Source organism: Hemicordylus capensis, chromosome 4 (genome assembly GCF_027244095.1).
Source record: "Hemicordylus capensis ecotype Gifberg chromosome 4, rHemCap1.1.pri, whole genome shotgun sequence".
NCBI classification, from domain to species: Eukaryota; Metazoa; Chordata; class Lepidosauria; order Squamata; family Cordylidae; genus Hemicordylus; species Hemicordylus capensis.
In genome coordinates, this window is record NC_069660.1 from 103,388,546 (window position 1) to 103,412,669 (window position 24,124).

General features: G+C 44.5%; 1 protein-coding gene across 17 annotated transcripts in view; it reads left to right on the forward strand.

Moving 5' to 3' along the window:
* ROR1 (receptor tyrosine kinase like orphan receptor 1) overlaps positions 1 to 23,912 on the forward strand; it is a 353,019-nt gene extending 329,107 nt beyond the window's left edge. For all 17 annotated transcript variants that reach the window (XM_053243344.1, XM_053243345.1, XM_053243346.1 and 14 more), the window contains 3 exons: positions 5,447 to 5,692; positions 19,396 to 19,607; positions 21,024 to 23,912. In XM_053243344.1, the coding sequence (XP_053099319.1) occupies positions 5,447 to 5,692; positions 19,396 to 19,607; positions 21,024 to 22,448 (1,883 nt within the window). In that variant the 3' untranslated portion in view covers positions 22,449 to 23,912. The remainder of the gene's footprint in view (positions 1 to 5,446; positions 5,693 to 19,395; positions 19,608 to 21,023) is intronic.
* Positions 23,913 to 24,124: the final 212 nt, after the last annotated feature.

Consider the following 24,124-nt stretch of genomic DNA (forward strand, 5'->3'; position numbering starts at 1 on the left):
CATCCATGGGAGGGCCGAATGCTCCGTGCGTGTCGACATCGACAGCCTCGACATCGAGGGAAGTGCAACCTGCGGTACGACACCGAGCTGCAGTAGACTTGACTCCTGCACGAACCCCGATTCAGTCTCCAGCAGCAACGCCTAGGGAGGCTTATCGGTTAGAAGACTTTATGGACTTTGGGGAAGCAGTGTTGGAAGAGGAAATGGCCTTACCTAAGGCTAGGACTTCACTGATGGCTCTGTTGGAGTCTAGTGAAGGCACACCGTCGGGCTCGACCTTCCATGGTTTTGCTGCTGTTGAAGCATTGGAACAATTGACTACCATTGAAGTTCCCAAAACTCCATCCTTATCTCCAGTGAGAGTACCATTACAGCCATGGGAGTCGAGTCGCCTTGTTTCCACTTCAACAAGTCCAATTAGGCATCTAGTGGCCCCAACAGTTGAACGGCACAGTCTTCCTAGACCTGTGCCTGTTTTGGCACGCTCGACTAATGTAACTACAGCCACGTCATTGGATGTTGGTCGCATCACACATTCTTGTGGTTTCAGGCATAGCCCGGACGTAATTTATCCACCAGACTATGCTGAATACAAAATCTGGAAGGCGCAGCATGGAATCTGTCATCTCAGCTCAATTCCGCCACTACCAAATGTACAGCAGTGTCCTGTAGAGTCGCAGAGGCCATCAGACATGACTGGGCTGACAAGCCGTCCAAGGGCTGTTATAAAAGAGCGACAGAAGGCATTGCCTACGATCCCTACCGGCCTTGTCCCTAGAGGTAGTGTTGCTTCTATGCATGATACTTTGAGCAGTAGGGGTAGTGACATGGACACCTCATATATATCTGACACTGACGGCGGTAATCTGCCTGAACCTAGTGAGCCTGACCCCCCCTGCGGAGGTGGCGCCGAAAACTTCCATTTCTCCCACAGAGGAGTTGAAAGCGTACCACGCACAAATATGGGAAATGGCAGAGGCCTTGGGCCTTGAGGTTAAGTTGCCAGAATTAGATCTGAAGGATCCCAAAAGCAAAGCTTACTCACCCAGTATCCCTTCCAATGATACCAGCTATATCAAAAGTGGCTCAGTCTGCGTGGGAGGTTCTGCAAACATCCACGGCCACCTTGAGAAGGTTGGAAGGTTTATATCGGGTGCAAGAGGAGGAGAACACTTACCTTGTAAGACATCCAGATCCAAACTCCATAGTGTGCATCAACGAAGGGTGGTCAGCGTCACACTACCCTCGCCGACAAAGAAGGTAGAAAGCTCGATGTTTTGGGGCGGAGGGTGTATTCCAATTCTAGTCTCGCTGTCAAAATAGCAAATTATTCTGCATGTATGACACGATATGCGCACCACCTCTGGGACACGTTCTTCCAGGACCCGTCATCAATGTCCTCTGATGACTTGCAGAAGGCGTTGGCACAGACCTATGAGAAAGCAACGGTAGTTACTAGGCATTTGCTTAGTACTTTTAAACATCTGGCTGAGACTGAGTCACGGGCCACAGCTAAGTCCTTCATGGCAGCTACATCTTCGGCAGGACAGCAATCCCGTAGCCGCTCCTATGGAAGACAACAAAACCGTTACTCTTATAGACAGGATAGGAAGGAGTACAGAAGGCAAAATAGACCTTATCAAAGGAATAAGCCCTATTACCAAAAATCAAAGGGCCAAAAGACAGCCAAGGAGCAGTCAAAACAGTCTCTTTGAAGTTCAAGTCCATCCGCAGCACAAGCACATAGTAACACCAAGTTCAGTACCCGAGGCTCCCAACACCAGTCTCGTGATGGCCAATGTTTCCATCAAACTGGCACGCCATGCCCAAGCGTGGCACAACATAATATCGGATCAATGGGTGCTGAAAATCATAAACTCTGGTTATGCGATAGAGTTCAAAGCTTTGCCACCTTTTCAGGGTGTGAAGTACACCAGGTCAACACAGGTGTTGCGAGAGGAAGTAGAGGTGTTACTAGAGAAACTGGCAGTAGTGCAAGTGCCGTGGATGGACAGACTGAGGGGGTTTTACTCCAGATATTTTTCAAGTCCCCAAGAAGGATGGCGGGATATGGGCGATAATGGACTTGAGAGATCTGAATTGTTATGTAGATACGAGGAAATTCAGAATGATTACTCTGCAGGGAATTCTGCAATTCCTGGCAAACGAAGAGTGGGCTATCACTCTGGATCTGAAGGATGCCTATTTTCATGTGGGAATCCGCAAGAGGCACCAAAAATACCTTTGCTTCACAGTAGGTGATATAGCATACCAGTACATGGTTTTGCCGTTCGGTCTCTCTATGGCCCCACATGTGTTCACAAAGGTGATGGCAGTTGTCGTAGCATTCTTAAGAACAAGGGGTGTAATATTATATCCTTATTTGGACGACTGGCTCATTGTGAACGGCGACAGAGAAAAGTTACTTTCTCAGATTCAGCTGGTCCTACAGCTCCTGAACACATTGGGAATCAATGTGAATTGGAAAAAATCAAAATTGAGCCCGCAAAAGCAGGTGGATTTTATAGGTGTGGTGCTGAATTTCAAGGAAAAGAGAGCGTAATTGCCAGAGTCCAGATGCCAACAGATCAGAGACCTTGTACTCTTGTTCGAGAGGACACCGTGGCAACCGGCAGAGTCCATTCAAAGGCTACAGGGGTTAATGGCATCCTGCAACTCTACTGTAGCCTATACCCGTCTTCACATGCGCGACCTCCAGTTATGGTACCTGCGCAGTTTTCGTCCAAATTTAGACAACCAGAAGAAGCTGTTGCTCATCCCAGGTTATGTGTTGGAATCACTTCGATGGTGGACCCAGTGCAACAATCTTTGGGCAGGAGTAATGTTCCAGCCCAGAGCACCGTCACATTGGGTGATGACAGATGCCCCCCTTTGGGGTTGGGGGGTGCATTGTGGCCGTCATCAGGTCCAGGGGCAGTGGACCCCGGAACAGAGGCGCAAGCATATAAATTACCTGGAACTTCTGGCTGTGTTCTTGGCATTGAAGGCTTTCAGGCCCCAGCTGAAAGGCGGATTGGTGCAAATAAATCTGGACAATACAACCACCATTGCATATTTGAACAAGCAAGGAGGAACAGTGTCCCGGTCCCTGTGTCAACTGAGCAAGCAGATTTGGATGTGGTGCATTGCGCACGACATACTCCCCATGGCATTGCATATCGAGGGAGAAGACAATGTCCAGGCAGACAGGCTGAGCCGCAGGTTACATCAGAACCAGCATCACGAGTGGGAGATAAACAAGGTTTATCTGCAACCAGTGTTCAGGAAATGGGGCTGGCCCAAGATAGACTTGTTTGCAACTGCTGTGAACAGAAGATGTGAGAGGTTTTGTTCGCGTGCAGGACATGGCGAGAACTCTCTGGGCGATGCGTTCCAGCATCTTTGGACAAAGGGTCCCTTTTATATGTTTCCTCCTCAACCACTGATCTCTCGGGTGTTGTCACAGATACTCCGAGACGGGACGAAGGAGATCCTAGTAACTCCGTGGTGGCCCAGGCAACCATGGTTTGCGCTCCTGCTAAGGCTATCCCGCAGCCGGTATCATCAGTTTCCGGATTACCCAGACTTGTTAAGCCGAGACCAGGGATTGATACTACACCCACAGCTAGACACGCTGAAGTTGACAGCTTGGCGAATAGGTTAATGAATAAAATACTGCTTAATAGTAGAAAACTTTCGACCAGGCGTAATTATACAATTAAGTGGCAGAGATACAAGATCTATGCAAGGCAGAAGGGGTTCTTCCCAAGGAAGGCGACGGTCAAGCAAGTTCTACTGTATATGACTACCTTGAAAATGTCTGGTTTGGCAAATGCATCTCGCCGGGTGCACCTAGCGGCAATATCGGCAGAGCATAAAGGCTGGGATAGTACAACGGTGTTTTCACATCCCAAGAGTAAAAAGTTCCTGAAAGGGGTAAATAATTTGTACCCGCCGTTTAGGCGGCCCGTGCAACAATGGGACCTGACGTTAGTTTTGAATGCAATGACAGAGCAACCGTTTGAACCTCTGGTGATGGCTGCGTTGAGTATAGTGATGTTGAAGACGGCGTTCTTAATTGCAGTGACGTCGGCTCGTAGGGTAAGCGAGTTAGCAGTGATGCGTGCTGACCGCCCTTATACCCAAATTTACCCACAGAAGGTCGTAATGCATTTAGATCCAAAATTTAGGCCTAAAGTGGTCACAGATTTTCATATAAATGAGGATATTGTGCTACCTGTGTTTTTCCAGGGCCCTCAGACACAACTGGAAGTAAGGATGCACTCGTTGTATGTGAGGAGAGCATTGTTGCACTATCTACAGGCTATTAAATCGATAAGGAGAACGAACAAACTGCTTGTGCTTTATCAGGGAAAGGCTAAGGGCTCATCGGTTACACGACAGCAACTTTCACAGTGGATTACACGAGCTATAAGGCTAGCGTACAGCTCTCAGGGCATAAAGCCACCAGGTTCTATAAGAGCACATTCTATGAGGGCTTACGCAGCATCGGCTGCAAATTTGGCGGGGGTGCCAATGCCAGATATCTGTAAGGCGGCTACTTGGACAACATGTCATCCATTTGTGAAGCATTATGCTCTGGACAATCGGCAGTCGAAAGATGCAGAGTTTGGCCATAGTGTTCTTAAAAGAGTCCTGCCTTGATGACCCGCTGCCGGAAGGGGGAGCTGGCTAGTCACCCATTCTTTATGAATGCAACAGATCACTATCCAGATAAACAGGTTGCTCACCTGTAACAGATGCTCTGGAGGTGATCCGTTGTATTCATAATACCCGCCCAGCCTCCCCGCAGAATCAAGGCGTTGGGATCAAAGTAGCAGCAGAATTCGTCAGTACAAACAACTATTGCTGGTGGTCTGCAGAAACTGAGGAAGACACGCCCCAACTGCCTTATTTAACAGGAGCACGATCACGTGCAGGGCAGTTGGAGGCAGCACGAGGAGCTAGTCAATCGGTCTGCGAGGTCCCTGCGCAGGCACAGAACCCATTCTTTATGAATACAACGGATCACCTCCAGATCATCTGTTACAGGTGAGCAACCTGTTTTTGTGTTTCCAAGATAGCACAATAACAATTGGGCCTCACTATTTCTCTTTATTTTCATGACAAAATTAAGGGATTCATTTCAGGTTTCTTGTGCAGTTTTGATCTCTTATATGTATTTTAAATAAAAAAAATATTTGAAATAAGTGGATTTATTACTGAAGCTAACTTTTTAAATCTTCTCAAGAATATGAATGACTAGCAAGCCCAGCATTATGGTCTCTGCAAACTGAGAACCTGAATTAGATTTCAGGACTCAGGCCAGCAGAAATGCATCCTGCTTCATTGGAGAAGCATTTCATGCTCTTATATCACTCAGCCCCAGGGTCTATGAATGCCACACTGATCCACCAAATAAACTGCTGCCTTTTTTTTAAAACAGATCACAAATGTTATAACAGCACAGGAGCAGACTACCGAGGGACCGTGAGTGTCACAAAATCTGGGCGACAGTGCCAGCCATGGAATTCTCAGTATCCGCACACGCACGTTTTCACTGCCATCAGATACCCCGAGTTGAATGGGGGCCATTCATACTGCCGTAATCCAGGAAATCAGAAGGAAGCTCCATGGTGCTTCACCTTAGATGAAAATTTCAAATCAGAGCTTTGCGACATCCCAGCTTGTGGTAAATACAGAATGTTGCATTTTGAAAGGAAAACAGAATTATTCTATTGTGCTTTTATTCATTCATTCATTCATTCATTCTATTTCTACATTGGCCTTCCAAAAATGGCTCTGGGAGGTTTACACAGAGAAATAATAAATAAATAAGATTTACAGTCTGTACAACTCCTTTTGCAATATGTAGCTGAATAACCATTGTTTGGTCAAATAAGAATTCTATAGGAATGAAAGAAGCATTAGAAAATGAAAAAATCATGTACCAACTACTCCAGCTTCCTCTACTAAAATGCAAATCCCTCCCGGCATATAGTATTTATGCAAGTTGCTTGCCTTTTGGATAATGGGAGCAAGATAAACTATTTCTATAAATATTGTCAACAGGAATAGGTAGGAACATAGAAACTGTCATATACTGAGTCAGACCATTGGTCTTTCTAGCTCAGTTTTGTCTTCACAGACTGGCAGCAGCTTCTCCAAGGTTGCAGGCAGTAGTCTCTTTCAGCCCTATCTTGGAGATGCCACGGAGGGAACTTGGAACCTTCTACTCTTCCCAGAATGGCGGCTCCATCCCCTGGGGGGAATATCTTGCAGTGCTCACACATCAAGTCTCCCATTCAGATGCAACCAGGGCAGACCCTGCTTAGCTATGGGGACAAGTCATCCTTGCTGCCACAAGACCAGCTCTCCTCACCACACTAGGCTTCCTTTAAAATGAATGTGGACAAGTATCTAAGTATGTCCATTGAAAGATAACTTTCATCTGAAAGATAACTAACATCTGAATGGGAGACCTGATGTGTGAGCACTGCAAGATATTCCCCTCAGGGGATGGAGCCGCTCTGGGAAGAGCAGAAGGTTTCAAATTCCCTCCCTGGCTTCTCCAAGATAGGGCTGAGAGAGATTCCTGCCTGCAACCTTGGATATGCCGCTGCCAGTCTGTGAAGACAATACTGAGCTAGATAGACCAATGGTCTGACTCAGTATGTGGCAGCGTCCTATGTTCCATGTTCCTTATTTGGGCAATGGAATGTTGGCAACCCTAAATGGACCTTACCTGAAATAAAAGATAATGCTACTGAAAGCAATCCTAACTGGGGATCCACTTCAAGTGGCAGGAGAAGCCCAATAAAAATGTGCAGGCGGACACTGAGTTGAAGCTGACATTAAGTTGTAAAAAAAAGATTTAAAAGTTACCACAGCATGGATGTCCAAACTGTAACTCATGAGTTACATAAGGTAATTTTAATGCATCTCGTGGGCAACTGAAGAAAGTGAAAAGAGTTAAATCAAGTTTAAAACACACCAAATCACAAAAAATATCTCCTGAAAACACCTCTTAGGAAGTAAAGTGCTCTAAATGAGCCAGTACCGGGGATTTCAGCCTCACAACAAGGAAGATCAGAAAGAGTTGAATGCAGTGACATGAACAAGACTCAAATCCAGTTGTTAAGCAGTAATAAGAAGCGGTGCAGCCAAGGCCTGGCTTTGGATGGAAGGTGAGCTCCAGCACATTTAAACAGATATTATGGAACTTGCTTGGGAACCATCTGGGCTCTTTAATAGGGATGTGCAGAAATTGAATTTTTAAATTCGATTTGTTCCCAAATCAAATCACCCCTGATTTGTTTTGTGTCCAGATCTGTTCCCCCAAATCACCCTAGATTCGATTTTGATTTGATTTGGATTTGGATTGATTTGCACCACTTATAATGGATCCAATAGATTTTGGATCAATTTGCACCACTTAGGCCCTAGGGGCACCAAATTTGGGTGGTGGGTAGGTCCCTATGGGTGCCACCTACCACCCAGATTTCAAGCCAAACAGACACTTGGTTGACTTTTAATGATTTTTGTTTGTTTGTTTTACTGATTTTGTATATTTCCGCCATTGGAAATAATGGGGATTTGAAGTTGCCCTATGCTAACCCTAACATGGATCCCCAGCTTTAATATTTTTTTTAAAAAAGTTAAGCATTACCCCTTGTAGAAGTGGAGTTATGGAGCAAAATGTGCAGTCACTATTTTTCAAGTGTTTGGGTTCTTTGGTGTATAATAACTTTTCCTCATAATGAATCCCTATGAAGATTCATTGCACACCTTCATTTCTTCTGTTCATTTTGACTGTCATTGGGCAGTGCCAGCTGTCAACTGCCATGTGCCAACTACACCCCCCACCCTGCAAGGCAGTGGGGTACTCAGTTTATTTTTTTTAGGAATATTGAAGTGTTTAGATTCTTTGGTGTCTAATAACATTTCCTCATAATGAATTCTTGTGAGGATTCATTATACACCTTCATTTCTTCTTTTCATTTTGTCTGTCACTGGACAGTGCCAACTGTCAACTGCCATGTGTCAACTACAAACACACACACACACACACACACACACACTGGGGTACTCAGTTTATTTTTTAGGAATTCTTGAAGTGTTTAGATTCTTTGGTGTCTTCTTTATACACCTTCATTTCTTCTGTTCATTTTGACCCCACTGCGGGTAGGGGTGCAGAATTAGTAGCATCCCATGTGCCGACTACCCCCCAACCCGCAAACCAGTTTACTGGGTACTCAGTTTATATTTTAGGAATTTTTGAGGTGATTCATTATGAGGAAAGGTTATTAGACACCAAAGAGTCTAAACACTTGAAAGAATTCCTAGAACATAAACTGAATAGTACCCCACTGCCTTGCAGGTGGGAGGGGGTGTAGTTGGTACATGGCAGTTGACAGTTGGCACTGTCCAAAGACAGTCAAAATGAATAAAAGAAATGAAGGTGAATAATGAACCCTCATAGGCATTCATTGAGGAAAAGTTATTAAACACCTAAGAATCCAAACACTTGAAAAATACTGACCACACATTTTGCTCCACAACTCCACTTCTACAAGGGTTAGAGCTTAGCTTTTTTAAAAAAAATAAAAGCTGGGTATCTGGGGAAATTAATAGGAGGAATCTGAATCTCAAATCGATTCAAATCGAACCTAACACGATTCGATTTGGACCCGAATCTAGCCAATGATTTCTGTCTCCAAATCACCCAAATCAGCTAGATTCAGGTACAAATCGATTTGAACCCAAATCAATTAGCACATCCCTACTCTGAAACTTCCAGCCTCCCTTAAAGAACATCAGATGAGAAAGCTATCTTGTTATCAAACAGCTTCCACAATTCTAATTTGAATCTCTCAGCAGCTTTCTATACAATCTACTATAATATCTCAGTTGCCCACGAGATGCATTAAAATTGTCTCATGTGACTCACGTGCCACAGTTTGGACATCCATGCTGTGGTAACTTTTTTAAAAAAAATACAATTTAATGGCAGCTTCAACTGAATGCCAATTTCCTATCAGTTCTGTGTCTAATCATTATCATCATAGCTATTTGTTTGGTAGCATTGTTTGATGTTACCAAAAATAGCTCTGTACAAGTGGGATGCAAAACAGAGTTATGTCCCTAGGTCAGAAAACTGAATAACATATTTATGTACTATATAGCTCTTCAGGCTATATGCTTATATTTTTTGAAGTGCAGAATGATCAGAATTGATGACATACTGAATTGGACAACTAGTTTAATTGGGATCCATTTAAAACTATCAACCATTTATAGTGTTAACTGCAGCTGTAGAGAAATGATAATTTAACTGGTGATGAACTGCACATGTGGAATTAGCCCTGAGGCTCCCATGTAGATTTCAGACAATTATAAATAGCTGCTTGGGTAATATCATTGGATGCCTCTTTTAGTTGTGACTGATGCAGTAGTTAAACAATTAAAAAATGTGGAATGATTAAATTGCAAGTCTGCGTAGATATAACAGCATGAAGTCTTTGTAATAATATGATGGGGAGCTATCCAGGATTTATTGGAACCACCAGGTAGCTTTGGGATAAATTTGCACACCTTTGCCTGGCTCAGAAACATTTTAAACATATTTACACACTGCAATCATCTCATATATTCAACATCAACAAAGCTTCTATATATCTTATTTGCCTTTTCATTTTGTGTGTGCGCTCTCTCTCTCTCTCTCTCTCACACACACACACACACACACACACACACACACACACACACACACACCAGCCAGTCATATTTTGCATGAGATTCCGAGATTTCACCCCAGGATTTGGAGAGAAACTGAACCCAGTTGCTAAGGAATGTTTGGGATGGGGGAAGCAGAGAAAAGGATTATTATGTTCTTTTTAATGAGGTCAGGGTTTGAAAAGGGTCCCTCAGCTACTTTAATTGAAGATCTTTTCCGCTCCGTCTTGGCTTTGTGGGGTGAGAGGAGTGTCAAGCAACATCTCTCCTTCTTCCTCTCCTTGTGACTGCCTGATGCTCAGTTCAATTTCCCTTGTAGCTGAGAGACCTCACTCTCAACAGCAAGGGAGGGGTGGTCTGAACCTGAGCACTAGCCAGCCAGTGAGCAGAAAAGGATGAGGGAAGGATGCTGCCTGACTTTCTTCCCGCTTTCCTCCTGGAGAGGGCTCATCTCACTTGAAGCCAAGATAAGTCTTCCAATCAGGAGCCAAGAATATGCCAGTGGGTAGGGCAGGGCTGGCCCAAGGACTGGGGGCATTGCAGGCAAAGCCTGGTTTTGGCCCCCCCTGACCCCTTTGCCCGTGCAAGTGGAGGCAGACAAATAGTCTATTTGTCTATTTAGGATGGTCCCTATCATCCACCTCACCACCTTTGCCACTGCTCTTACTGCAGTGTGTTATAACATTGTTGCCATGCAACATGGCAACATCATGCACCACAGCAGGTGGCAGGAGTGTCAGGAGGAAGTGGTGAGGAGAGGAAGTGGGTGAGAAGTCCCCGTCTCCTACTCACCCACTTGCTCTCCTTGCCACCTCTGACTACCACTCCTGCTGCTGTGGTGCATTGTAATGACGTTGCCACACAATGTGGCAATGTCATTATGATTTGCTGCAGCAGGCAGAGGCGGTGAAGTGGACATGCAGCTGCTCAGTTGTCCACCCACCCTGACAATGGCAGGTGTGTATGTCCACCCATGGGGGCAGGGGGCACCTGTGTGGGTGGCACGTACCCAGGCTGTCAGCACTCCTCCACACTTGGCGCCTTTGGCAACTCTAGCAGGCAGGCCAGTCCTGGGGTTGGAGGGGACCGAAGAATGAGCTGTCACTCAGCTGGTTGGCCTTCCTTCCTTGGGCTGAGAGACATTTGTTCCCCCTTGTTTAATTACAGCTATACCCCCAACTGTATTGTTGGCGTGATTGTACTGCCCTTCTCACTAGGCCCAAGAAATTGTGAAATAAATGTGCATTTGCCCATTAAAGTGCAATTATCTTCTTGCACTATCCCTAAGCATTGGTCACTCCTACCTGACACTCTCTGATGTGAAGAAATACAAGAAACAGGAAAGCGGGGGGTGGAGGGAAAGAGGAAAGGCATAGCTAGAAATAAAAATCCACGCATTTGCTAGTCTTAGCAGAAAAGTGTATCTTTGCCTGCCTCCATGTGAGCAGCAAATTTAACTAGTTGTAAATAGATACATCTTTATACAGTGGTCCCTCGACTTACAAACTACTCAACATAAGTATTTTTCGAGTTACAAACGGCAGTTTTAGATCCGGTTTTAGATGCGGTTTTTTCGACTTACAAATTTTTAGATGGGGTTTCCTCGACTTACAAATTTTTAGATGGGGTTTTCTCGACTTACAAATTTTACATGCAGTTTCCTTGACTTGCCTGCCTGTTTACTGCCTGTTTATTCTTGAAAAGAAATGTTCCTGTGCAGTTTGCAAGCCTTACTGGGGGTCTGGGTCTTTTTTCTAGGCTCCGGAACGCATTAATCCGTTCCCAATGCATTCCTATGGGAAACCGCTTTTCGACTTACGAATTTTTCGACTTACAAATGTGCATTCGGAACGGATTAATTTCGTAAGTAGAGGGACCACTGTACTGTGTTCTAAATTCTGATAGCCAATAGGTTTTCAAAGCATTAATCTATAATCCAGGATTTAATAACTTTCCCTCCTCCAATCTGTAATTTCTTTACCAAATAAAATCACTGCAGACCTTAAAGCAAGTATTTTCAAAGCTATCAGGCACTTAAAATACCCCTAAGGATGATGGTAACCTCAAATGTGGCAAGGTAGGATAAAGGGGAATGTAAAGTTAAGCAATATTGAAAACGTTTTTGAAATAGCTTTAAAGTACTTCCAGACTTGGCACAGGCCTCCTCTCATGTACTTTAGTAGAAGACAGGAAAAGTTATAAAATATGTTTCAAGCTTGGTTGCCAAAATCCAAGGCCTTTATCATTTCCCCATTCTTAATTATCCATCAAGTGGTTGTGATGTGCCTGCTCTCTCATCTCTTTCATCACCTTGCTGCATGTGCTTTCTTTGACTTAGTAGTTCATGTCTGCTCTTGCTAGTGGTCTGACTTTGCAGGTCAAGATGCATAAGGCTGCACTGAAACTCCCACTCACCTCTTTTGGCAGGGCTTGAACTGCACCAGTATTTACTTTGCTGTATGGAATCCCCATCCCTTTGGGTAGCATGCCTTAAAACTAAAGTGGGGAGGAGAACTGGTCTTGCGATAGCAAGCATGGCTTGTCCCCTTAGCTAAGCAGGGTCTGCCCTGGTTACATATGAATGGGAGTTCATAAGAGTGTGAGAACAGTAAGATATTCCCTTCAGGGGATGGAGCCGCTCTGGGAAGAGCAGAAGGTTTCAAGTTCCCTTTCTGGCTTCTCCAAGATAGGGCTGCAACCTTGGAGAAGCCGCTGCCAGTCTATGAAGACAATACTGAGCTAGATAGACCAATGGTCTGACTCAGTATATGGCAGCTTCCTATGTTCCGATGTATTATGGTTGCTGCAAGCAAAGGGTGGTGGAACTCAATAGGGACCAGCTATTGGCAGCCCAGAAGAGGTGTAGCTATTGGGTGGTTAATTCCGTACAAGAATGAAGAGCAAGAATTATTCAAGCAGTTATCTGGTATTCTAATATTGGAGGAACTGATAAAATAACCTCACACTGTCAAATATCCTCACTGACTATGCACCTGCACCAGGAAGAAGCATGCCCACAGTGGAGAACTTCCTGAGCTCCACAACAGTTATCACACAAGAACTGGCGGGTTTCTCTGATCTCTTCTTCCCTGCACATTGTACATGATCAGCCAGCATGTCAGGCTCATGATTAGTAGGAACACTGGCCACTGTGTCTAACATTTTGCAGAAATTTTTACGTGTGTCGGTTGCCTAAACCACACATTATGTTAAACATGTACTTTGGCCCTTTATGTGTGGCTGTTTACAGCAGCCACGGGATCAGAATCAGGACCATAGCTTTCAGGGAAGGGGTATCAAACCTGATAAAAATGCCCTTCCTAAAGTTGCAATTTGCCTGCGGGAACCCCCATTACAGAAATCTCCTTACCACCCCAAACCCTGAACATGTTTTCTTCAAAATATACATGCTCAAGAATGAACAGGGAGGTGTCAGTGTTACTGCCTTCCCATTAGAAATATGGTTTCCACATGCTCCCTTTTGTAAATCCACCTTATTACATGATGCTACTTTAACAGCTCCACAGAACTTAATAGAGCAGATGCCAGCATTTCTGGCAACTTACTTCAGCCAGTAGCTGGTTCAGCTGAAGTGCTCCTGCTCAGTCACCAGCTCCTGCTGAGGTCCTGGGGCTAGGATATTTCTACCCTCCACATTGAGTCCTTCAGGGTTCTCTTTTCTCCTTTGGCTGGGTCAGAATAGACCTGCAAGCAGGTGCAGCCCAAACAACACTCAATACCTGAGGTGGCATTGTGAGATTCTACTCCTGCAGCAGGTGGCATGTAAAATCTTACCTTGCCACTTCCCTGATCTATCCCAGCCTGATCTTTCCCCATCTTTCTTTCTCCATCTCCCTCCTGTGGGGGTAGAAAGCACATTACTTTCCCCTCCCCACACCCTGTTGGACAGGGCAGGCATACAGCGGTGGCCAAAGTGGCACTGGCCAAGGGTGCAGAGGTTTAGGGGTGCTGTTGTGTTCCTCCCACTCCACCACACCACACCAAAGAGAGACCAAAGCCAAGCACAGAAAGCAGCATCCTCTCTCCAGCCACCGTCAATGAAGTTCTGCCAAGTTTTTTGCAGGCACTGCTGACCTGGGCAGGGGGTGCCTCCATCAGTGCCACCAGCTCCTGCTGGCTGGGGCTCCCAGGGGGCTGCACATGGAAGGAGGTGCTCACTTGCTCCTGCTGCTGCCCAGCCTTGGCCATCCAGCTGCGCCCCACCTGCTGCCCAGAGCAGGTTCCTTCCTCCGCCCCCTCCTGGCTTGTATAATGTCAGAGCAGGAGACCCAACACAGCAATGCGGGGGGGGGGTGTGGTGTGTGTGCAAAGTAGAATTGGCCAAAGGCACAACCCTTTGAGCCAGCACTGCTGGCGGACATCCTGGGCTCTACTCCGATTATGACTGTCTCATGTGGAAGCAACCTGGAGCTCCAACTCTAGGATGCTCTACATTTTCTCCTCCTTCCTTGCCTTGGCTTTTGGAAGCCCAGAGGTAGGAGAGAGGAGAAGTAAAAGTAGCCAGAATGGAGATGTTAGGGCAGTGGTGGTGGCTGGTGTGCTACTACCAGATGAGGTTTGGGAGAGATGGCAGGCCAGCTGAGTCAGTTGGAAGCGGCCACTGGGCAATCTGCATCTTCCACAAAAACACTGCCTTGCAAAAAAAAAAAAAATAGCAAGGCTGTTAAGCGGGAATTTAACCAATACTTCATAAACTTTAGCTACCATTTTATTTTATGTTACTGTGCAAAATACCTGACCTATTAAAATCCTGAAATGGTTGGAGAGCAAGCCTTAAATGGCCTGGAAGCCATTTAAGTATCTGAAGGACCAGTGCTTCCATCATGTGAGCCTGTTTATCTGTTGAGCTCTTTTAAAGAAGGCCTGACAATGGTACTTCAACCTTTAGGGATAAGGTAGGCGACTACCAGGAAATATTCCTGGTAGTTCGCCTTCTGTGTGGTGGTGCCTTGCCTGTGAAATTCCCTCATTGGATCCATTTGTATAGTGCTTACTTTTGTGGGTTTTTGATGCCAGGTAAGGACCTTTTTGTTTGCCAGGGCCTTGAATGACTTTTCAGTGTGACTGATAATTGGATCTTTGTTGATGCGTTTTACCTGCTCTTGGTTGTGTGCTGCTGATGTTTTAATATTTGATCATTTATTTCTTTATGTTACTTATTGTAAGCTGTCTTAAGGACTATGGTTTTAAAAAACCCAGCAACAACTTTAACAAACCAATGATTGGTGGCATGTAGCAGGTAAGAATGTGAATCAAGAGGCTCCCAGTTCAAGTACAACTTCATGCCTTAGGTGACCTTCGGCCAAGCACCATCACACAATTTAATGCCTCATCTGCAATATGGGAAGGTGCTATAACTCAGTAGTGCAGTATGTGTTGGAAATTCTCTGTGGTGAGAGAATCCCTTTCTCATTATAGCAGAGTGCACAGAGGCACAACACAGCGGATTTAGTTAGGCATGCGTGTATCCTGAGAGTAAAGTAACTTGGAGCCAATTCATAGTTTCAAGTCAATATAAAAGGCATTTATTAAGGAACTCCATTCTAGATAGGAAAGTGAGGAGTTAGGATCTCTACTCTAGCTAGCTAGCTGGATGCAGATGGATTCTGCATCCTCTCTGCACATATGGTGCAGGGAGAGAGGCTTGCCATGTTGCAAGGTAGGAGGCCAGGTAGAGAGAGAGAAAGGGAGGAGGAAGTTGAATTCCCTAAGAGTAGCAATCTACATTTCAAAGGGATAGCATCAGAGCAGTGGAGAAGGGATGACCAATGTCTTGACTCTCTAGGCCTCTGACTTACTAGTCTGTCCTCCACTGTCTGAGGCAAAGAGACAGCGCAATGTCCTTTAACTTCCAACAGTATGCTCTGTCAGTGCATAAAGTCCTAGTTTCAGTCTCTAGTAACTCTTGTGAAATGAGTCTCTGGCCGCAAACCCTGACTGTTTAGAGAGCTGCAGCCGGTAATTCCAGACAATAATGGCCTAGATGGTCTGAGTTGGCATAAGGCAGCTTCACATGTTCATGACAATATTCACTTATCTTGCGGAATTTCTTTGATGTTTGCTAAGGTAATGTATATGAAGCATTCTGAATGTTCAAACTGTGCTTTATAAATGCTAATCATCATCATCATTATTATTACTACTACTACTAATAAGCTATTATATTAATTCTCGTAGACGTGCCTCTGTGGGGATGCGTCCCGGCAACCCAGCGGATTGGCTGGGCAGCGGACGCACCGGATTGGCTGGGCAAGGGAAGTGGCCGCTTAGGGAGGAAAGAAAAAGAAGGAAAGCGGGCAAGCGGAGAGGAGAACTGAACGGACTGGGTGGGGGGGGGGGAAGCTGTTGGGAGAGAAAGCAGTGGAGCCTGGCTGGGCAGAGACACAGAAACGGCTGGCTGCTTCGGAAGACGCTCACTAGAGGGAGGGCCATGCAGGAAGGAGCCGGCTGAACGCTTGGCTGCCCAAGGAGAAGGTGGCGGCAACGGCCAGCGGGGAAAACACAAGCAGCCTAGAAAGCGGCGGGGTGGGGAGGAAGCACGAATGAGAGAGAAAAAATGAGAGAGAAAGAGGGAAAAGAGGAGGGAGCAAGCTGGGGCAGAAGGCTTGGGGGGAGAGCAGACTGGGGCAGAAGGCTTGGGGGGAGAGCAGACTGGGGCAGAAGGCTTGGGGGGAGTGTACTGCAGAGGCAAGCAGTGGGCCGCGGAGCCAGTACTTGGCCCAGCGGCGGGCCTGCCAGGCGGCGGGCCTGGCCCGCCCGTGGAGGCCAGGCAGCGGGGGGCCCGGCTTGCCTGTGGAAGCCAGGCGGCGGGCCACGGAGGCCAGCTTGCCCATGGAGGCCAGGCGCCTGTGGGAGGCCAGGGCGGGAGGGAACTGGGCAGCGAAACTTCCCTGTTTGCCACCTGGGAGGAGGAGCGGCGGTGGCAGGGCCCTTTGCGGCCACCCGCCACCTGGTAAGGCCTGTGGCAGCAGAGGTAAAGAACTCAGTGCGGGGAGGGGGAGGGCAAGAGAGAGTGGGAGAGTGGGGCAGGAGGGAGGCGCACAGGGGAGAGACAGAGCGCGCGAGAGAGGCACGCTGGGGAGAGACAGAGCAAGTGAGAGAGGCGCGTGCGGGGAGAGACAGAGCGAGCGAGAGAGGCGCGTGCGGGGAGAGACAGAGCGAGCGAGAGAGGCGTGCGGGGAGAGACAGAGCGAGCGAGAGAGGCACACGGGGGAGAGACAGAGTGAGCGAGAGAGGCACGGGGGGAGACAGAGCGAGCGAGAGGCGTGTGGGGGAAAGACAGCGAGCGAGAGAGGTGTCCAGGGAGAGACAGAGCGAGCGAGAGAGGCGCAAGGGAAGAGAGACAGAGCGAGCGAGAGAGGCGCAAGGGAAGAGAGACAGAGCGAGCGAGAGAGGCGCGAGGGAAGAGAGACAGAGCGAGAGAGGCGTGGGGGGAGAGAGACAGAGCAAGCGAGAGAGGCGCACGGGGGAGAGACAGAGCGAGCGAGAGAGGCGCACGGGGGAGAGACAGAGCGAGCGAGAGAGGCGCACGGGGGAGAGACAGAGCGAGCGAGAGAGGCGCGGTGGGGGAGAGACAGAGCGAGCGAGAGGCGTGCAGGGGAGAGACAGAGCGAGCGAGAGAGGCGCGAGGGGAGAGAGACAGAGCGAGCGAGGCGCGCGGGGGAGAGAGACAGAGCGAGCGAGAGAGGCACGTGGGGGAGAGACAGAGCGAGCGAGAGAGGCGGTGTAGGGGGGGCAGAGCGAGCAAGAGAGCTGTTGTGGGGGGGACAGAGCGAGTGAGAGAGCTGTGGGAGGACCAGCCAAACAAATTCTCCCAAATAACCCCAAAAAGGAAGTGAACTACCACACAGATGCTCTGTGCGGGTTCAGCTAGTGATATATATAATTCTCTTAGACGTACCCATTGCTAATCCCATGCATTGCGGCTCTCGTGAGAGTTCATAAATGGGAGGGAGAGAGGAAAGCAATGGTGGTAGGAAACATAAGGCCAGTGGGTGGGGAAAGAAGTGGGGGGAGAAGGCAGCGGGAGGGGGAGCGAAAATGGAGGCAACCAGGGGAGCTAGAGGCGCAGATGCTCTGCACCCGGGCCAGCTAGTTATTTTTATTATATCTACTTGAGAATCAAGTAGGAACATAGGAAGCTGCCACATACTGAGTCAGACCACTGGTCTATCTAGCTCAGTACTGTCTTCACAGACTGGCAGCAACTTCTCCAAGGTTGCAGGCAGGAATCTCTCTCAGCCCTACCTCGTAGAAACCAGGGAGGGATGAATAGTTTAAAAGTGAGAGTAATCAAGAATGAGATTAAGTGAATCAGGGAGATCAGAAGGTGGGAAGAATTGTACTTCTGTCATTACCTCTAGGAAATGTGAGAACTAACTTAGAAATGAAGGAATTTGTGGTGTGCCATATAAAGCAATGTTGAGCCCCATATCTTCAGTGCCCTAAACAACAGTATCAGCTGGCTCTTTAGAATATTATACATTATCCATGTAGCTTTTACCTAAAAGAAATGAAAAACATTCCACCCAATTTGGCTTGGCCAACATATTGCATGCCTGTCTGGCTTTCTGAATTTCTTGGCCAGTTCCCAGTTCAATTAAAAAAAAAAATCTCAGCCAAATTTTACTTGTGCAGAAGGATTTCACAGGGACATGACCATTTTATGGTTTATACCATTGGCACTCTAGAAGGGCATTATTATGTTGCTAATGTAAACTTACCGTGTGCAGAGAAAACAGCGAGTTTGACTTTTTTTTTTCACCTAGTAAGGCAATTCTGAGCTGCAAAATGACTGAACTGCCAAAAGGAAGTATGAGGGAGAGAAAAAACTCTGCATTTAGTGCTTGATGGTCCTTGTTCTCTTAATGTCTAATCTATCCTATTACAGGGCAACCACCGCCAGTTGGGGTGGATATTATCTCTTTGTCTTTGTCTCATTTCTTACTCCCCTACTGTCAAGTCTTCATGAAAGAAACACTCTACAAAGCCCCTGGCATGTGTCAGGGTGTTTTGGAAATACATGAAATCAGTGTTCTCTCTAATTTTTTTCATTTGTGTGTGGAATTAGATTTATTCTGGGCAGCAATATCAAGGCAGTCTGTGCACACAGGCATTCAGGGTGGGAACTTTCCCAATTCAACCTGAGCAGGATCTAAAATTAACTGAGCGGACATTTAAAAATGTGTGAGCGCGTGTACATGTGCGTGTGCACATTACTCTTAGAGGGAACACTGCATGAAATCCATTACTCATGAGGAAGATAATTATTTGCTGGAGATTTCAAAGTTCAGTCATACCTTGTAGCTTCATATATGCTCTGTATGTAGATCATATATAACCAGACAAACTTTTTATAGTTAGCAAACAAAATTTCTAGCTTCCCTCCAAAGTTCATCCAATTGTACCAAACTCAGACCTAATGCTATCCAGTTGGTATAGAGCCTCTGTAATATTGTTGCTCAGCCAAGAAAATACAACATTGAGTCGGAACAGTTAATACCATAACAAAATCTGATTCAGAGTAATACGTTCCATATGTCTGTATTACATACAGAGAATGCACTCTTTTCACGTGACGTTATGCTTTCCCCCCATTATTTTAACCCGTTTTTGTTTTGTTTTTGTTTTCTGATCTAGTCACAAAAGACTCTAAGGAAAGGAATAAAATGGAAATCCTCTACATATTAGTGCCAAGTGTTACAATTCCCCTGGCTATCGCATTACTGTTTTTATTCATTTGTATTTGCCGCAACAACCAGAAGTCTTCCTCCCCTCCAGTTCAAAGACAACCTAAACATGTCAGAGGGCAGAACGTAGAAATGTCTATGCTAAATGCATACAAGCCAAAGGTACTGTGGATGACATCTACTTCCTATGTTAATACAATGCAGAGTAAAATATATAGTTCTAAAAGAGAATTGTTTCCCCTTTGTTTTCTAGTTCAAATAACCTTTAGAGTTTTAGATTCTTCCAACTTTTTGTGAAATAATATGTTTAGCTCATTGCATCTATCTGTCTATCTATCTATCTATCTACCTATCAATCGCATTTATATACTGCCCTATATGTAACCTCAGGATGGTTTACAATTACAGCTTCACAAAATGTTTTTAAATAATAGGTAACTTTATAATTATTTCCATGAAAGACTGTGTGACCTTTTGCAAAATAAATAAACATTTCTTTGAATATGGAATCACGTTCATGTTCAGCTTGGATACATCCTTACGGATCCAATGAAAAACATTAACATTTAAACTATTAACATTTAAACTTGGTTATACAAGAGACAATATCATAAATTGGGTCCATTTTTGTCATTAATCTAGTAGAAACAGCCGATAGAGACCAAGTGTCCTTGCTGGATTCCCTTTGTACTTGGTTTATTTTGGCATGATGCCTCATATGTTTTACACTTCTTTGCATTTTGTACACCATCATATGACAAATATTTGTCAAACAAAAACTAAGCAGATTTATAACTGCTTAACTAAAAATGAACCCCCTTCCTGCCAAAACTTTATGACTTCATTTTATTTCATAGTTTCCCACTAGATTGGTTGAAACAGACAAACCCTGCCTGAGGGTCAGACAAAGGTCATTTCACTTTCATTACTAAAATATAATTTACAATATGCCAGACCTAAACAAGTTTTAGCCTAAAGGATTTGTATAATATAAACCATCTGTTTCTCAACAATACAGCTAATTTCCTGCCATCACTGCACAGTCAACTTGCTGCTTGTTTAAATGCCTCTGCAATATATTAATTCACACAGTATTTATGTAAAATTTGTAAATGGTCAGGAAAATTCGAATTCAGTTCTCTGAGTGTGTCTCAAATGATAATAAAGTATAGTGGATGCAGTTCCTTTTTTCTTCTTGCCATAGAGTATTTCTTTGACCCAGTTGGAGTAAATCAAGAGAGTAACAGAAATTCCAAGCAGGAGAACACTACATTTCCTAAAGACCTTGAGCACTTGAGTTCTCCACTTAATTATTCTGTCACCTACTTGCACAGAAATATGTGTAACTTCGCATGGGTTACAGTGGTGTTCTTTTGAATCCTGCATAGATACTGAAGACAGCATACTTCTACTTCCTTATCTTGTAGTTTGGAATAGGAGGGTTACAAATGAGGTTTTCATAAAAACCACAGTAACTCCAATGGCCCAGTTGCTTTCTGTTTTTTCATACCTCCAGCCCTGTGAGATATGATCATGGCCCAACATTACCTCTGATATATGTTATCTTCTTCCTTACAGAGTAAAGCTAAGGAGCTTCCTCTTTCTGCTGTCCGTTTTATGGAGGAGCTGGGTGAATGTGCTTTTGGCAAAATCTACAAAGGACATCTTTATCTCCCAGGCATGGACCATGCTCAGCTGGCTGCAATCAAGACTCTAAAGGACTGTAACAATCCACAGCAGTGGGCAGAGTTCCAGCAGGAAGCTTCTTTGATGGCAGAGCTGTATCATCCCAATATTGTCTGTCTCCTTGGGGTTGTGACTCAGGAGCAACCAGTCTGCATGCTTTTTGAGTACATGAACCAAGGGGACCTCCACGAATTTCTTATCATGCGGTCACCGCATTCAGATGTTGGATGTAGCAGTGATGAGGACGGTACTGTAAAATCCAGCTTAGATCATGGGGATTTTCTACATATAGCAGTCCAGATTGCAGCAGGGATGGAATACTTATCAAGCCATTTTTTTGTTCATAAAGATCTGGCGGCTCGCAATATTTTAATTGGAGAACAGCTCCATGTGAAGATTTCTGATTTGGGATTGTCAAGAGAAATATACTTGGCAGATTATTACAGAGTTCAGAATAAGTCCCTGCTGCCCATTCGTTGGATGCCTCCTGAGGCGATTTTGTATGGCAAGTTTTCTTCTGATTCAGATATCTGGTCCTTTGGTGTTGTCCTCTGGGAGATTTTCAGCTTTGGTCTCCAGCCCTATTATGGATTTAGCAATCAAGAAGTCATAGAAATGGTAAGGAAACGGCAACTTTTACCATGCTCTGAAGACTGTCCTCCCAGAATGTACAGCTTAATGACAGAATGTTGGCATGAGCTGCCATCTCGGAGACCAAGATTTAAAGATATCTATGCACGGCTGCGATCTTGGGAGGGGCTGTCAAGTCACACTAGTTCTACTACTCCATCTGGTGGAAATGCTACCACTCAAACAACTTCTCTCAGTGCAAGCCCAGTTAGCAACCTAAGTAACCCTAGATACCCTAACTACATGTTCCCTGCACAGGGTATACCACAAGGCCAAATTGCTGGATTCATTGGCCCACCAATACCTCAAAACCAGCGATTTATTCCTATCAATGGATATCCTATTCCTCCTGGATATGCTGCTTTTCCAGCTGCCCACTATCAACCTGCAGGTCCACCAAGGGTAATTCAACACTGTCCCCCACCTAAGAGCCGTTCACCGAGCAGTGCTAGTGGATCAACTAGCACCGGTCATGTGACTAGTTTGCCCTCTTCAGGATCCAATCAGGATGCAAATATACCTTTACTCTCTCATATGTCAATGCCAAATCATCCAGGTGGGATTAGTATAACCGTGTTCGGAAACAAAACTCAAAAACCCTACAAAATTGACTCCAAACAAGCATCTTTATTAGGAGATTCCAAAATTCATGCACATAATGAGACTGTAATATCAGCAGAGATGTAAATTAGTGAGGTTTTGTAAATAAAACTACAATATGGACTAGAAAGTTGTAGAGGAGATTTATATTCAAATATTTTATTGGAGATTCTTCTGGCTGTATAAAAAGACATTTACACTAAGTATCTTCTGTGAAGTTTATTCGTGCTTAACAGGATAAAGAGGTGCCAACCTTTTTTTTTTTTTTTTAATGAACAACAAAAAAGCTATATTGTAGTTAACAATCAACATCTTTGGTATACATGTATTGACAGATATTAAAGGGGGAGAATGTCTGTTTTATTTAAAACAAACCTTAATGTTCCAGATTTTATTTAATCACATAAATATGCTTTTAATCATGGCTCCTGCCTCAGCAATCTTATTCTGAACAAATATTTTAATATTTGACATTTTCATGAATGAATTGAGGTGTGATGGCCAAGTATTTGAGACAATCAGCTATATTTTCGAAGGATGAAAGTTTGATTCTTGTTTGGTCTCATGAGGTATGGATATTACCAGTTAAGGCATACATAAATACCTAATCCATTAAGCCAGGAGAAGCCAAAGGCAGTGACAAGTTTGCTTTTATCCCAGCCATATAAAACAAACGTAGGGCATTGACCATTCCCCTCACTTCTAAACAATATCCAAATTATCAAAAATGTAGTGGGTGTGCCATTTCAATTCAAAATGACAAACATTTCTATCATTTTACGCCAAGAATGTTTGTTCAGATATACCATTCAATTTTAATATCTGATAGGTTCATAAATTATTTTAAGAAAATTGTCTTTTCCATACTGAAGATAAAGTTCATGCATAAACTCAAAATGCATAATTTCATATTAGGGCATAAAATATGTTCATGGCATAGAGTAGTACAAGCAAAAGAGACACCTAGAGTACAAGAAGTGTCATGGATTTGCATAAAATAAATGAGTGAACAATATATTCCTTGACTTTATATCTGTAGTTGCAATAGAATTTTGTATACTTTTGTTGCTATGCAACCCTTTAATTAAAAAATCCCTTTTAAATTCTTATTTTATAATAAGCAGACAATCAGTTTTTGCAAGAATATTTATTATTTCAGGTAAAATAAATAGCTTTTGTAGTGATAACCCTGAAATGGGAAGTCTACATTCCATCAGATGTACTCAACAATTTTCTGGAAATTGTTTGATAACTTTTGTATGTCATTTCAAATAATGTGAATTAGAATTAACTTTTTACTAGAAAATATGGCATTTGTATTACTGAAATTTATTCAGGTATAATCAGTCTGGATTATTTTGAAACCACTGTAATGTTTTTTTAAAATACTGTGTATATTGCAACTTCTTACAAGCTTTTTCCCCAAATTAAAATAGTTTTTGTATGGGTTATAAACACACAGATTCAGACACTTGACAGTGCCTTTTCAAAATCATTTGCACAAAATGTGTTTTTGTATAGCAGAACTGAAAAATACATACCTGCTTTTTATTTCTTGGTCTGTTTCTCATTTTTTAAACCAAATAGAGATGGCTTGAAAACATGGTGATATGCAGTCACTGTTACAGTGACAGTCAAGGAGGATGTTCTCACATGCAGCCAAGACTGGACTAAGAAAGCCAAGCCCAGTCTTGGGTGCTCGTAAGAACTACTGGTAGCCCCAGGGCTCCCAGCGGCGCTTCAGCAGCCTCTAGAGCCCGCCT